The sequence below is a fragment of the Heloderma suspectum genome, chromosome 10 (genome assembly GCF_057233095.1).
Source record: "Heloderma suspectum isolate Gila_16-S chromosome 10, 16-S_ref, whole genome shotgun sequence".
In the NCBI taxonomy this organism is placed as follows: domain Eukaryota; kingdom Metazoa; phylum Chordata; class Lepidosauria; order Squamata; family Helodermatidae; genus Heloderma; species Heloderma suspectum.
Genome location: NC_139467.1, coordinates 1578052 through 1592065, shown reverse-complemented (window position 1 = coordinate 1592065; position 14014 = coordinate 1578052). Strand labels below are relative to the sequence as shown.

Sequence of the window (14014 nt, the reverse complement as noted above, 5' to 3'; positions counted from 1 at the left end):
GTTCCCTTCCCAAAGCCGGGACCTGACCAGGATCCCCAGGAGCTCAGGGCACTTCCCGGGAGTGAATCTGCTGTGCTCGTGAAGAGCGTGCAGCCGTTTCAGCCCCAAAGGTGCTCTGGTGAGGAGAACGAATGTCCGAGGGGCAGGGCATCCGGATGGAGGACTGGGGCCCAGGCTCTCAGTGGGGGCTGTTGCTGGCCCGTTGATCCACATGGGCCTGTGAGGCGCGCAAGGTCGTGCCCAGGGGAGAGCGGAGCACATAGCGGACGCTGGCTCCATGCAGCAGGCGTGCAAAGAGGTGGGGGGCTGTGGGGGGCTCTGGACCGCATGCCCACCAGCCCCCCACCCATTCTGGACAGTGGTCTTTGACTACGAGGCTGCAGCAGAGGAAGAGCTCACCCTGCGCAGGGGAGACCTGGTGGAGGTTCTGTCGAAGGACTCCATCGTCTCTGGGGATGAGGGCTGGTGGACGGGGAGGCTCCAGGGCAAGGTGGGTGTCTTCCCCAGCAACCATGTTGCCAGCGGCCGGGCCTGCACCCGGCTGCGTGGCGACTTGCCCTGCCCTCCTGCCCCAGAGATCTCCTTCCAGGAGCTGGAGCTGGATGAGATCATTGGCGTGGGGGGATTTGGGAAGGTCTACAAGGGCATGTGGCGCGGGGAGGAGGTGGCAGTGAAGGCCACCCGCCAGGACCCTGAAGAGGACGTCACGGTGACAGCAGAGAATGTGCGGCAGGAGGCCCGGCTCTTCGCCATGCTGTGCCACCCCAACATTATTGCCCTGAAGGCTGTTTGCCTCAGCCCCCCCCACCTGTGCCTGGTGATGGAGTATGCCCGTGGCGGGGCACTCAGTCGGGCACTGGCAGGCAAGAAGGTGCCCCCCCACGTGCTGGTCAACTGGGCCGTCCAGATTGCACGGGGCATGAACTACCTGCACAACGAGGCCCTTGTCTCCATCATCCACCGAGACCTCAAGTCCATCAACAGTAAGTCCCCTGCAGTGGGAGACCTGGCCAGGGATTGAGAATGTGTGATTGAGAATGCATGTGTGTGTGTGCGCGCGCGCACGTGTTTAATGTCCCCACCCCATACACACACACATGCACTATTTCTGCTCTCGATCAGGCTTTTGTTCTTGCCTCTCCCTTCCAACACAGCCACCCAGATGGTCTTCCTGCAATGCCATCCGGGAACAGGCCCCATCCAGCTGTTCCACTGACCATCCGGCCCTACGTTAGCCAGTGGGGACAAAGGGAATGAGCAGCAGGTTGCCCCCCGTGCATCCACCCTCCTCCATGTTACTGTCTGTAGGCGCATTCCCTCATCTTCTCCCTCTCTCCTCATACCAGAACCCCAAAAGAGCCTCTGTCAACCTTGCAAAGGGCTTTTAAGCTATATTTTCCAGATACCACCAGGTCCAAGTTGTTCAATCAAGCCAGAGTTGTACATATACCTGCAGAGCCATTTCCAGGTAGCACAGGACCATCCTAGCGGAGACTGATTGGGCCCAGACTGGGGATGTCTTCCTCCAGTGCATTTTGAGAAAAATCAGCCATCTCTTGCAGAGGAACTCACCCCTTATGCCAAGCCACCAAGCGGAAGCATCTCAGTAAACAGAGAGCTCCGCTTAGAGCTCTCCTCTGCATTAGGGCATTAGGGCATTAGGCAAGACACAGTTTTTCAAACCCGTGTCTGTAAAAAGGGCACAATGCTGACTTTTTTGAGGGTGAAGCAAAATGAAAATTGTTGTGCACATCTGCACATTTTTAAAGTGCTACATAAATGCAGCTGTTTATTCAAAAGTCTGCAGATTTAACATTCGCTGTTGCTTAGGAGTGAAGTAGATGTAAAGTGGACTAAGGAAAAAGCTGCAGCTGTTTAATTGCCTGGCCTGTATTGGGCACAGGAGGCCTCTGTGTGTACTCAGTCTTCTATTTTATTTATTTAAAATGATTTTTAGGCTGCCTTTAAGGGTGGGACCCTTTCAAGGCAGTGCTTACACACCCTTACTCATATGAGAAGGCCAACAGAACAGCTGTGGAGAGGAAGGGAGACTCTTCCCCATGGCTTGGATTTTGGAGATCACATATTTCTTCAACTATTTATATCCTGCCTTTCTGTTCCACAGTGGGGTACACCCAGGTGACTAACAGACCAAATTAAAAACAGCAATAAAATGCAACAAAATTACAAAAAGACTAACTAACTGAAAGGAACAATAATAGCAAAGACAGAACATCACAACAGAGCCAACTTTTAGGAGAAGGGACAGAGGAGATAGATCTCAGGTGCTATTTATGCCAAAGGCCTAACAGAACAGTTTTCCTCAGGTGTCTGAACACCAAACAGAGAGGGGCATCTGAACTTCCCAGGGCTCAGGTTGGGTGCCATGACTGAGAAGGCCCTGTTTGCCCACCAATCAGACTTCTGGTAGCAGTGCGGCCCAGAGCCGGGCCTCCAGGAAAGACCTAAGAGAATGGGCAGGGACATGTGGGAGGAGGCAACCCTTTAACAATCCTGGTCCCATTTAGGGCTTTAACAGTAATGATGACTTGCACTTTGAATTGAGCTTGGGAACCATTAGCTGAAGTGGTTGAATGAAGAGACTGAATCCAGAAAGTGAAGGGCTTGGCAAACATTACTGAGTCATCAATACATTGTCCCCTCACTAAGCAGCCAGAAGAGCAAATCAGGCCAGGCCTCTGACAGAATGAAACCCCTGCTGCTACTACTGGTCATAGTGAAGGTGATCGTCCTTTTATGCACAAGAAACCCAGGCTAAAAGAGAAATGTATTTGGCTCCATCTGGCTGTTAGGAAACCTCCCCCCCTCCCCACAGCCCTTGTGACCCCTGCTTGCACTTGAGGCTCTCTGATGCCCTTAGAGCTGCTAATGAGCTCTACACTCAGAGTTCTGCCACTGCACCTACTACTGCTTTAAGAACCCCAAGAGCACATAAGCCTTAGACTGCCCCTGCATTGATTGTGATCCCCAGCCAGCACCATTCCATCATGAACAGACTGGGAGCCAAGGACAATTGTATTGCATTGGAGTCACATGCTCTAAAAGAATGGCTTAAAATTCCTGAAAATCTTCCTGCAGCATTTTACAGCAGATGACATTTCCAGACCCATTTTTAAAGGCCGTTTCAAAGAGCACATTGCAGCTCTTCAAGCCGAATATATGCAAGATCACCCCTTTTGTTCCACGCTGATGAGTCCAGGCTAATTTCCACCTCAGTTCTGTGCTCAAAGTTGGTAACACAGATCAGAACCCCTGGCTCACCAAAAGTTTCGGTTGCAAAGGGAGCGGAGTCCACCTTTTACCACCAATGGTGTATGTGGCAGGGTGCTGAAGAGGCAGTGAGGGGTAACTGAGCTGTGTTGTGATCTGGAGGATTTGCCCTGAGCCTCTGCCCATGCCAGCACTCCTACACCACAGGGCTGGCCTTGGAGGGCAGCAAGGAGGATGGTGGGTGAGGTGTGGTTGCCATGGAGACATCCCCATCACTAGGCATCACCTATTCTCTTCCTTGTGCTGCCTGGGGTGGGCGGGCAGAGTGAGGTTTAATATCCTGCCTTCCCAAAAAGCACTTCAGATTGCTAACATAAATCAAAACACAGCCAATTTTTGTGAACCGCCCAGACAGCTTCGGCCATGGGACGATGGAGAAATATAATAAATCAAACGAAATGAAATCATATCCATCACATCATAAACACAAGCTGACAACACCTAAAAGCCAGCCAACAAATGCTAGAGGTAGAATTGACTGCCCCCTCTTCTTATTGCCTGTGGCTCTCCCTCTTCCTGCCACCATCTGCCCATTTCTCCTGGTCCTTCCCAGTCCTAATCCTGGAGCGCATGGAGAATGAGGACTTGAGTGGCCGGACCCTCAAGATCACAGACTTTGGCCTGGCACGCGAGTGGCACAAGACCACCAAGATGAGTGCGGCCGGCACGTACGCCTGGATGGCGCCCGAGGTCATCAGACACTCCCTCTTCTCCAAGAGCAGTGATGTGTGGAGGTATGTGGGGGTGGGCAGGTGCGGAGGGAGCAGGGCAGCAGCCAACCTTCTTCCCCAGGGCTCCTCCACAGGACCAGCAGAAATGTCAGCAGAGCTGTGTGCCTGTTGTGGAGACGCAGCAACGCAGACAGTTCTGCCAGTGGAATGCCAGCCTGTTGGGCAGGCAAAGATGGCACAGGAGACCTGCTGGGAGAGTGGTGCCCCACTTAGGGCCTTGGAGAGCCTTGGCAGGACGGTCCACTGCTTCATTAATTTTATTTATTTGTTACATTTATTCCTTTTTTCCTCTTGCAAGGGGCCCAAGGCAGCGTACGTAACCCTCCTCCCCTCCATTTTATCCTCACAACAACCCTGTGGGGTAGGTCAGGTTGAGAGTCAGTGACTGGCCCAAAGACACCCAGGGCACTTCAAGGCAGTGTGGGGACTCGAAATTGGGGCTCCCCAGTCCTGGTCCAGCACTAACCCAGGGGTAGAGAACCTCAGGCCTGGGGGCCAAATCCGGCCCTCCAGGGATCTCCGCCTGGTCCTCCAGGGCTCCCGAGATGGCCAGCCCCTTACCCCCCCCATCATGTGGTGGTTACCCAGCTTCTGTGCAGCCCCCTGCGCCCTTCTAATACCTCTCCTGTGCCTGAGCCACTGGCAGGAAGAGCTTGGAGCTGCCATATGAGAGTATCGCTTTTTCGGCCCTGCCCCCTTTTGCCATCAGCCCCACCCACCACTGGGATGTGGACCCCAAAAGCCTCTCTGCAATGGAATGCGGCCTCTAGCTAAAAGGGGAGCACCCTTGCTCTAACCAGTATACTACACTCCCTTTTATGGGGGAGAGTCATGGATCTGCCCACTCTGGCTCAGAACCTGTTACTGTTTTTGCCACAGCTGGTGGCACTGTTAGTCAGGGGCCAGGGCGGGGCCTTGGGGCAGCAGTCCAGGACCCCCCCCTCCTCGCAGGAGGGCCCTCAAATGCCGCATCAGGGCTGTCTTGGTACGCATCGAAGGATGTGCGCCACAGGACCATTGGAAGAGCAGCTGGGTGTTCTGGGAGGGCCATCCCGTCCAAGGCCCAACCATGAGCACATGCGCCGGTAGGAACAGCACCAGGCAGGGAAGTGTTCTGCAGAGGTGGCAAGTGACCCACGGTGCTGGGCTCTGTGTGGGGGGTAGGGGTCATGCCAGGCCTCCCATGCACCACCTGTCTTTCTTCTGTGCTTCCCAGCTTCGGGGTCCTGCTGTGGGAACTGTTGACTGGCGAGGTTCCGTACCGTGAGATCGATGCCCTTGCTGTGGCCTATGGCGTGGCTATGAACAAGCTGACACTGCCCATCCCCTCCACTTGCCCCGAACCCTTCGCCCGCCTGTTGGAGGGTGAGCAAGAGCTGCCTGTGGGGCTCCGAGGGCCCCAGAGCCCCACCTCTGCAGGGGTTCTATGGATTCCTGTCCTGTGCTTTGGGCAGAGGGGGGCATATGCGAAGGCAGCCCCCCTCTTGCACAGAGGGGAACGGTCTCCCCCAGCCCTAGGTGTGGGAGAGGGAGGGCAAGAAGCCACACACATCTGAGAATTTCATTTCAGCTCGCAAATAGCTCAAAACTGCCCTGTGCACAACCCCAAATGTGAATGGGAGTGCACCTCCAGAAACATTTCCAGATCCCTCAATCTGCGTTTGTAAACTGCACACTTTTTAAAATGCACAACTTTTAAAATGCATAACTTTAAAGTGTGCATTTTTAAAAATTTAAAATGCACCTTAAATTGTGCATTATTTCACAGTTTACTCAGTGGAGGTAAAGTGCACACTTTTGAAAGATGCAGCCTTTGTCTGTTCAAACTAACCGGAAAAACAGGCTGCAAAGAAGAACAGGAGAGAGTGGAATTGAGCTTTGAAGCAAAGTGCGGAGAATTCCAGCCATCTCTCCCATCCCTACAAGAAGCACACCTGGAGAGCAAGGAGAGTCACCTGCCCCCCCACTTGCCCCCTTGACATCCACCAAGCCCAGAAAGGGGCCAGAGGCTCACCTGGCCCCAGACTACTTTGCTCCGCTGAGAGTGCCCCCCCCTTCACTGCATATCTTTTGCCCTTACTTCCGGCGCCAGCTCCCTGCTCCCGTTTCACCTGGTCTGAGCACCCTCTAGTTCCATCCTGCCTTGGTCTCACTGGGCTCCTGTGGTCCCAACCTGTGCTTGGGGCTTCCCACAAAGGGCAGCGTGGCTGGGTTAATCCATGGTGCGATGGCTGGTGTGGAGCATCCTCTTTGGGGCAGTGGCTGGACTGGATGGCCTTCAAGTCCTCTGGAACCCCCCAGGCCAGGAGGCCAGGAACAAAGAGAGCTAGTTCATAGGGTGTGTTGTTCTGGAAGCCCCCCCCCCCCAATCCTAGGTGTGGAAACAGGCTGTGCTTATTCAGTGGTGAGTGGAATGCACTCTCCACGCACCCAGTGCACTTGCTGCTTTGTTACAGAAATCGGGGCACACACATGAGGCCGCTCCGTGCAAATTAATTTTCCCTGGACAAGGGCTTGCCGAGGAGCATTTGTCCGAGGCACCACCAGGGCAAAGACCAGGCCACGAGCGCCACCTGGGTGGGTGTGCCCCCTCCTGTCTGGTTCCCATTCATTTCTAGGAGGAGCAGTGCTGAGGCTCAGACCTGGCTGGGCATCTCACCCTCGGCCCTGAAACGCCTTCCCTCTGCTCTCAACTGAGTTCCAGGGCTCAGTGGTGAGGGAGGTCAATCTGCACAAGCACAGAGGCACTCTGTCTATCATGTCAGGGCCCAGGCCCAGCCACCTGGCATTTTCCCAGAGTCTGAGGGGCTTTGTTTGCAAGGTGGGTGAGGGAAACACCTTCCTGTGTTCGTGCTGGGTCTGTGCGGCCCTGCTGCCCCTCCTGACATCTCTGTCCCCCTTTGGCAGAATGCTGGAGCCCGGAGCCCCATGCCCGGCCAGACTTCGGCTCCATCCTGCAGCAGCTGGTGGCAATAGAGCAGTCCGCCATGTTCCAGATGCCCCTCGAGTCCTTCCACTCCTTGCAGCAGGACTGGAAGGTGGAGATTGCTGGCATGTTCCATGACTTGCGCACCAAGGAGAAAGTGAGTGAGTCCCCCCCTGCTGTTCCCTCAGCCAGGCACCCGCACGCCCTTGTGGCTGAGGCTGTGACCAGCACCCACCTGTGTGGGCATTGGTAGGGCTGGGCCTCCTGAAACCGGGCATGGGGGGGGGGTGCAGTTACCAGGGCTTCTTATCTATTCCCCAGAGCCTTGAGTGTTCCTTGATGCCAGTGGAAGCTTTCTTTCTTAGTTGAATTGCCACATGGGGCGAATTCCAGTGGGGATTGCAGCTGGGGAAGGAAGGTTTAATGCTCTCTTCCCCCCATGCTGGAATGCCTCTTCTCCCAAACATGTGGGGACAGGGAGAGATTGCAGATTAATTGCCATTGAAGAGGAACTACTGATACAGGATGACCTGAGTGGGGCGCAAATTAATTAAGGGAACAATCCTACGCAGGTCCAGGCAGAAAAAAAGTCCAACTCCCAACATGCCCCAGTCAGCATGGCTGGCTGGGGCATGCTGGGAGTCGTAGGACTTCTCTGCCTAAACCTGCACAGGATTGCACTCTGAACGTATTTGAGATTGTTTGCATGAGAAATTAGTTGCCTGGTTTTGCCTTCGGTGAACCTTAAATAAGTCCTAGTCGCGATGTCCCCATTTTCCTCTGTAGATGTAAATTCGCTCGTGCCGAAACGTGGGCCGATGCGTGGCTCGAGAGCCGGGCCCACCGCGCCGGCGTGCCTGGCGGACCCTCGCCCGCGCGGGCCAGCTGCAGCCCCGGCGGGCGCGGCGCGGGGGCGGCGGGAGGGCTGGCGCCGCTGCTCCGGGCGCGCCGCTCGGGGCCCGCCCGGCGTGCCCCCGCTGGGAAGGCCCCGGGCCGAGCCCCGCGGAGCCGGGAGGCGCAGCAGCCGCCCGCGCCCCTGACGCCGGCTCTCTCTCCCCGGCGCCCCAGGAGCTGCGGAGCCGCGAGGAGCAGCTGCTGCGCGCCGCGCAGGAGCAGGAGGCCCAGGCGGCGGAGCTGCGCCGGCGCGAGCAGGAGCTGGCGGAGCGCGAGATAGACATCGTGGAGCGGGAGCTGCACCTCATCATGGCCCAGATGGGCCGGGAGGGGCCGCGCGTGAGGAAGCGGAGGGGCCACTTCCGGCGGTCCCGCCTCAAGCTGCGCGACGGCCACCGCATCAGCCTCCCCTCGGGTACCGGCGCGGGCGGGCCGCGCGCCCTGCGGAAGGCCCAGGCCACCCCCGGGCGCGCCCCTCGGGGGGCGGCGGAGGCGATGCCGGGGGGCAAGGGCCGGGCCGGCGGGGCGCGGCGGGGCGGGGCGTGCCGAGGGCTCCCGGCCCGGTCCCCAGCGGCGCCTCGGAGCAGGCGGGGGCAGCCCCTTTCCTGCCTGAAACCCGGGGGAGCTGTGGCCGGCCGGGGGAGGCCGGCCTGGGCTGAGGGGGAATGGCCCGGCTGGGGGCGGGGGGCTTCTGTCGTTGCCCCCGGTGACCTCCAACGGCGAACTGATGCTTGCCTGGGGCGCGCAAGGGCGGGTTGGCTGGAGGCTGCGGCGGCCGAGGACAGGCGCTCTGGAGATGCTCAGGCGCACTCTTCTCGAGCCTTCCCCCCATGCTTCCTCGTGCCTCCACGCACACAGCCCTCCCGCTCGCAGCCCTCCACATCCCTCATCCTCAAGAGAGCCTCCCTCCCCATATGCACACTGGAAGCCAAACTGGAGGACCCTGGCTACCCAGAGGCCCGCCCCCTCCCTCACCCAGGGCCTGCAACCCACTCACCAGCCATCCTCCGGGTGCTGCTCCCCCAGCCCCCCCCCCTCTTAAGGCAAGGACATCTGGGCACAGCAGGCAGGGTGGGCAAGACGGGGGGCGGCTCCGAGATGGAGACTAGAGGGTCCTGTGGGGGGGGGGGCTGATCCTCCCTCTGTGCTTCCTCCTCCTCCAGGATTTGAGCACAAGATCACGGTGCAGGCGTCGCCCACTCTTGACCGGCGGAAAGGGCTGGGGGCCAATGGGGCCAGTCCCCCTGGCAGTCCTGTCGTCATCCCACGCCTGCGTGCCATCCGCTGTAAGTACCCCCCCACCCCACCCCACCCTTGAGTTGCCCAATGGAGGAAGGGCTTGGCTTCCAAGGTGGGGGGGCACAGTTCCTCTGTGCCAGGCCTGACGCCCCAGCGCCCCATACGGCCAGCTGGGGTAGCCATGTTCTGGGGAGGGCTGCCGAGGCAAGAGCTGTGTCCCTGCAACCTGCCAAGGGGTTGCGGGGCGCAGCTCTTGGCTTGTAGACTGCTGCACTCAAGGAAGCATCGTGGTTGGGCCTCGCTGGATGTTCTGTGTATTCAGGGTCATGCTGTGCAAGCAGAACCTTTGGCATCTCAGCTTTCCTTAGAAAAATATCTCGCCCTTACGGCTCCAGTGATGCATTTAAAAGAATGTCGGATGAATAACCCCCCTCCCAAAAAGAGCCATCGAGGCAAGAGCTCACACCATGAAATTCTGTAGAGTGTGACCATAATGCAAGGCCATCGACACGCACAGCAATAACCCTCACAGCGTCGTCATAACCTCGGCAGAGCCCCAAACCAAGAGCTATCACGAATTTTGTACTGGCTTCCTCCAGAACCATCCAGCTCCATAGAGCAGGTCTGGTAGGTCTTCCTTGGGTGAGCAATCCCCCAAGGATCAGGGCCACAGCATGGAAGGCTGAGGCCCCTTTCCATGCCCACAGGGGTGGCTGGGCAGAGTAGGGCTTCTCTGGAGGATTCTGGGGGCAGGGGTGGGGGAAGACCAGCCTTGGCGGGCTGGAGCAGGAGGTGCTGGCGAAGCCTGACCATGGCGGGCTGGGGCTTCTGCTCCTCCTGCCCCACTTTTATCCCTGCTGTTGCAGTGACTCCTTTGGACGGAAGCCAGACTTGGGGCCACAGCACCTTGGCCAAGAAGGAGGAACTGGTGGGGGCCAAGAAGAAAGGCCGGACGTGGGGGCCGAGTTCCACCGTCCACAAGGAGAGGCTTGGGGGGGAGGAGAGGTACGGGGCCAGGAGCGATGGGGGAATGGCGGAGGGGCAGCAGTGGGGACGGAGGAGAGGGACACAGAAGTGGCTGCGGGGCTCTGGGCAGTGTTTAGGGGGCCAGGAGCTGCAAAGGGAGGCGAAGCTTTGGGCCGCCCCCCCGATGGAGCTGAGGGGTCCTGGGTGGGAAGGGCAAGGAAGATGCTGGGGGCGGGAGGTGACTCTTCTGCTCCATCTTCCCTGCGCAGATTGAAATCCCTGGCTGAGGGGAGCAAGCAGTGGTCGTCCAGCGCGCCCAACCTGGGCAAGTCTCCCAAACACACGCCCCTGGCGGCAGGCTTTGCCAGCCTGGTGGAGATGGGTGAGCTTGCTTGCGTCCCTCTGGCCCAGGGGCGGGGCAGGGCTGGTGCTGCCTGGGCCTCGGGGCTCTGGAGGTGGAGGAGCCTGGCCAGCCGTGCCCCTGTGGGGCCAGAGGAGGAAGCAGGCACATTTGTCAGCGCCGCTGCAAGGCCCTCTGCGTGGTCTCAGTTCCTCCGGCACAGAAGAGCTGCCATTTCTTCTGGGCTGCAGTCGCTTTAGTCTTTAAACAGGCAGCCACCTTGTAGACTTGACTGAACAGTTTTTTTTCAAGTCCTGCTGCTACCTGCCTTTAAGGCTGTCGCAGCCATCTCTGAGGAAGTGGGGGGGGGGGCTTCCAGATGAGGCTTTTATCCCACAATCACCTTGCCTCATTCACAGAATTTGATGGGAGGGGGGTCCAGATGATGTTTTCCATTTGTGACTCCTGTTTCCCACTGCTTCTGCCATCCTTTCTCTTACCAGAAAAGGTCTGCCTGGGAGCCCCCACCCCCCACCCTGGGCCAGGCCTCCTTCCAGCTGCAGCTCCCTGGCAGCCATTCACACCCTGTTTATATGGGCTGGACCAAATAAGCAGGGATCCCAGCAGGCTGCGCGCCTGGGGCATTGCAGGCTTTCCATGCTCCTGGAGGGAGGGTCTGCCTTGTTCTGACCCCTCACTCGCTTGCTCTTCCTACGCTGCTGCTGACAGGAGGAGGGGCTGGGTGGGGCCTGGGGCATGCTCCAAATACTGACTGGCAATCTCTCTCTCTCTCTCTCTCTCTCTCCACCCCTCCCAGAAGAGTACACCGAGAAGGAGAGCAGCACCCCTCACTCCCTCTGCCTCCCTCTCTTGCCACAGGGAGTGGGCGTGGATGCTGAGCCGCCACTGCCGCCTGCTGTGGAGGGGCCCCAGTGCACCATGGCCCCCTCCCGGCGACGCAGCGAGCTCGTGCTGCTGGGCTGTGCTTCCATCCTGGCCTCCATTGCACTGGGTGTGGAGCTGGCGGGGCTGGTGGGGGAAGGGCTGCAGCCTCGGGATCCTCGGCCAGGACCCTCCAGCGCCATCACCCTCTCGCCCCTTTCCGACTGCAACTCCACCAAGTCCCTTCTGCCTTCGGACAGTGATGAAGCCCCTGTGTATGAGAGCCCCCCCCCACCTCCCCACCACAACCCCCTGGTGGATGTCGCCGTGGAGAGCTTCAAGAAGGACCCCCGCCAGTCACTCACCCCCACCCACGTCAGCGCCACGCAGGCCGTCAGTCGGGGGCACCGCCGGACCCCGTCAGACGGGGCCCTCCGCCAGAGCCCGCAGGGGCCCGACTGCCAGGGTGAGCCCCAATCTCTGGGGCTGAAAGGCCCCGGCAGGCTTCACCTGAGCAAGGGCTCAGCCCTGCAACCCATGAGTGGGCGCAACCCTGGAGGGGCAGAGAGGCCATTTCCAGGCAGCTTGAACCCTGAGCCTCTCCCTGGAGAAGGTGCTCAAACCATCTCGGATGAGGGACTCGAGCAAGACAGACACGGGCTGGGTGGGTGGTGGAGATGCCATTTCACCCCCCTCTACAAGCATGGGGAGGGCTGTATCTGCATAATGTAGTTTTGAGACAAGAGAATATGTCTTGGGGGATGCCAGCGTCTTGGTATCCCCCAATTTCATGGGTTGGCAGATTCTCATGGAAAGCAGGAATCAGCCCAGCTTCTCCCCACACTGCCTTTCCTCTCTGCCATGCTTATTCTTTCTCCTCCAGGCTCGCAGAAAGCACTGCTCTTCCCACGGCTGCCGGATCCCCCCTCGCCCTCTTTTTCCCAAGCCCACCGCAAGGCCGTGGGACAGCCCAGCCTGAGCAGCAGGCTAGTCGAGCGTCCCCAGACACTGGCCTTTGCACCCCGGCCGCGCCCAGCCCCAGCTCGGCACCGCATTGATCCCTGGAAGCTCCTCTCGCTGGGCCGGACGCCCGGGGGCACTTCCTCACCGGACGAGGCTGCCCAGGGCACGCTGGTGTTCCACCAGACCCTTCTGGACATTGATGTGGAAGGACAGATGCGGGACAGCACTGTGCCTTTGTGTGGGGTGCATACCCCCTGCTGCAGCCTGGAGACGGATGCAGCCCACTGATGCAGCAAACCTCTTCTGCCTGGGTCAGCCATTCCACCCCCACCCTGCCAGCCAGGTGCTCCAGGCATGAGGCTGGGGCACTCTGGGTCCCAGGGTGCCTTGCAAGAGACAGATGGGATGTGCAGGGTGCTGTACTTACTGACTCCAGGGGTTCCATGTGGAGCTCCTTTCCAAGCAATGTGACAGCTCTGCCTGGAGAGGGCACTGGGCTGACGCTGTGTCTGTGCCATATGTGCGTGTGCCTGCGAGCGTGCGCATGCCTGCAGGCATTTTCTGCCTGGTCTTCATGGTAATGTCTGATCCAGCCATCTGTGATTCTGATTCTGTTATGTTTTTTTAAAGGTGTGTGTCGGAGAAGTAAAATGTTTGCCTTTTCTTCCCCATCCCACATAATTTCACCAGGATCCTGCATCTGTAAGGAGAGGTGTATGGGGACAGGGGCCTGGGGGTGGGCACCATCTCTGAGGCCGGGCACAGTTTGTTTATGTATGTGTGGCATGTGCCTCCCATGCTTCCTTGAAGGAGCATCACGGGGCAGCCTTCAAGGTTCTCTCCCCACCATTTTAGCCTCACAACAAGCTACCTGTGAGGTCGGTTAGGCCAACCGATAGTGACTGCTCACCTGGTGAAATTTGATGGCTGCAGAGAGAGCTGATTGTCTCAGTCCAGCACACTAACCCTTGCACCACACCAACTTTATGTTCATTCATAGAAGTTGGTGGGGATTCACATACACACATGCACACAGACCCACAATGAGAGCGTGACCACAAACCTACTGCCCTCCCAGAGATGTGGGTGATGAAAATGTCTCAGCCCTCCCCTACACAGAGACACAATAGAGGGTGTTCTCTTAAAGGCACAAGAGAAGGGCCTGTCTGCTGTTGCAAATATTGCAATGGCAAAGAATGCCCCTTCCCCTCTTACCCCCCCATTTTAATTGCCCATGAGCCTTGCATCAATGGTGGGGGTGGGGGGTGGAGGTGGGGGTGGTTTAATTTGAGGCAGTGTTCAGGCCTGGAACAAGCAGTGCAGTAAAAGTGAAGCAAGTGTTTCTGTGCATGTGCAAATTTCTACTCCTTCTCCAGGTGAAGTCTGAACCTGGATACCTCTCTGTTTAGAAATGAAGCTGTGGGGCAAGGAGCCCACTGATATCTCCTCTGCCGGTCAGCATTGTTGCCATGTTCACACAAGGCTGAATGGTAAGACCCTGTGGTCTTCAACGCCATTCAAATGCTACACAGCAGGACGCAAAGGCCAAGCCAGGACACCCTTCCCAGGGAGGAGAGAGGATGCTTCCTCACCCTGCCTGCTGCTGGGACTCAGCCCCCATTCCTGCGCCCCAGGCTCCAGCTAGAGGCAGCCTAACCTGCATTTGGAGTAAGCAGCTCCATCCCCTATCTTCCTTTGTGCCTCCTGGTAACCATAGCAACAGCATCAGGAATACTGAAGCAGGGCAGCGGTGGCAGCACCAAGGGTTGACTTCTGTGGCTG

At 58.2% G+C, this 14014-nt stretch overlaps 1 protein-coding gene across 1 annotated transcript; it reads left to right on the top strand.

Annotated features, from left to right (window-relative positions):
* The first annotated feature begins 277 nt into the window (after window positions 1–277).
* MAP3K10 (mitogen-activated protein kinase kinase kinase 10) lies at window positions 278–12908 on the top strand. The gene is made up of 10 exons (XM_084814294.1): window positions 278–983; window positions 3845–4025; window positions 5239–5387; window positions 6930–7105; window positions 8017–8257; window positions 9006–9128; window positions 9948–10086; window positions 10317–10429; window positions 11205–11735; window positions 12153–12908. Exons 1-10 carry the CDS (start codon window positions 278–280, stop codon window positions 12518–12520), a joined length of 2727 nt encoding a protein of 908 aa, XP_084670420.1. The 3' UTR covers window positions 12521–12908.
* The last annotated feature ends 1106 nt before the right edge of the window (window positions 12909–14014 follow it).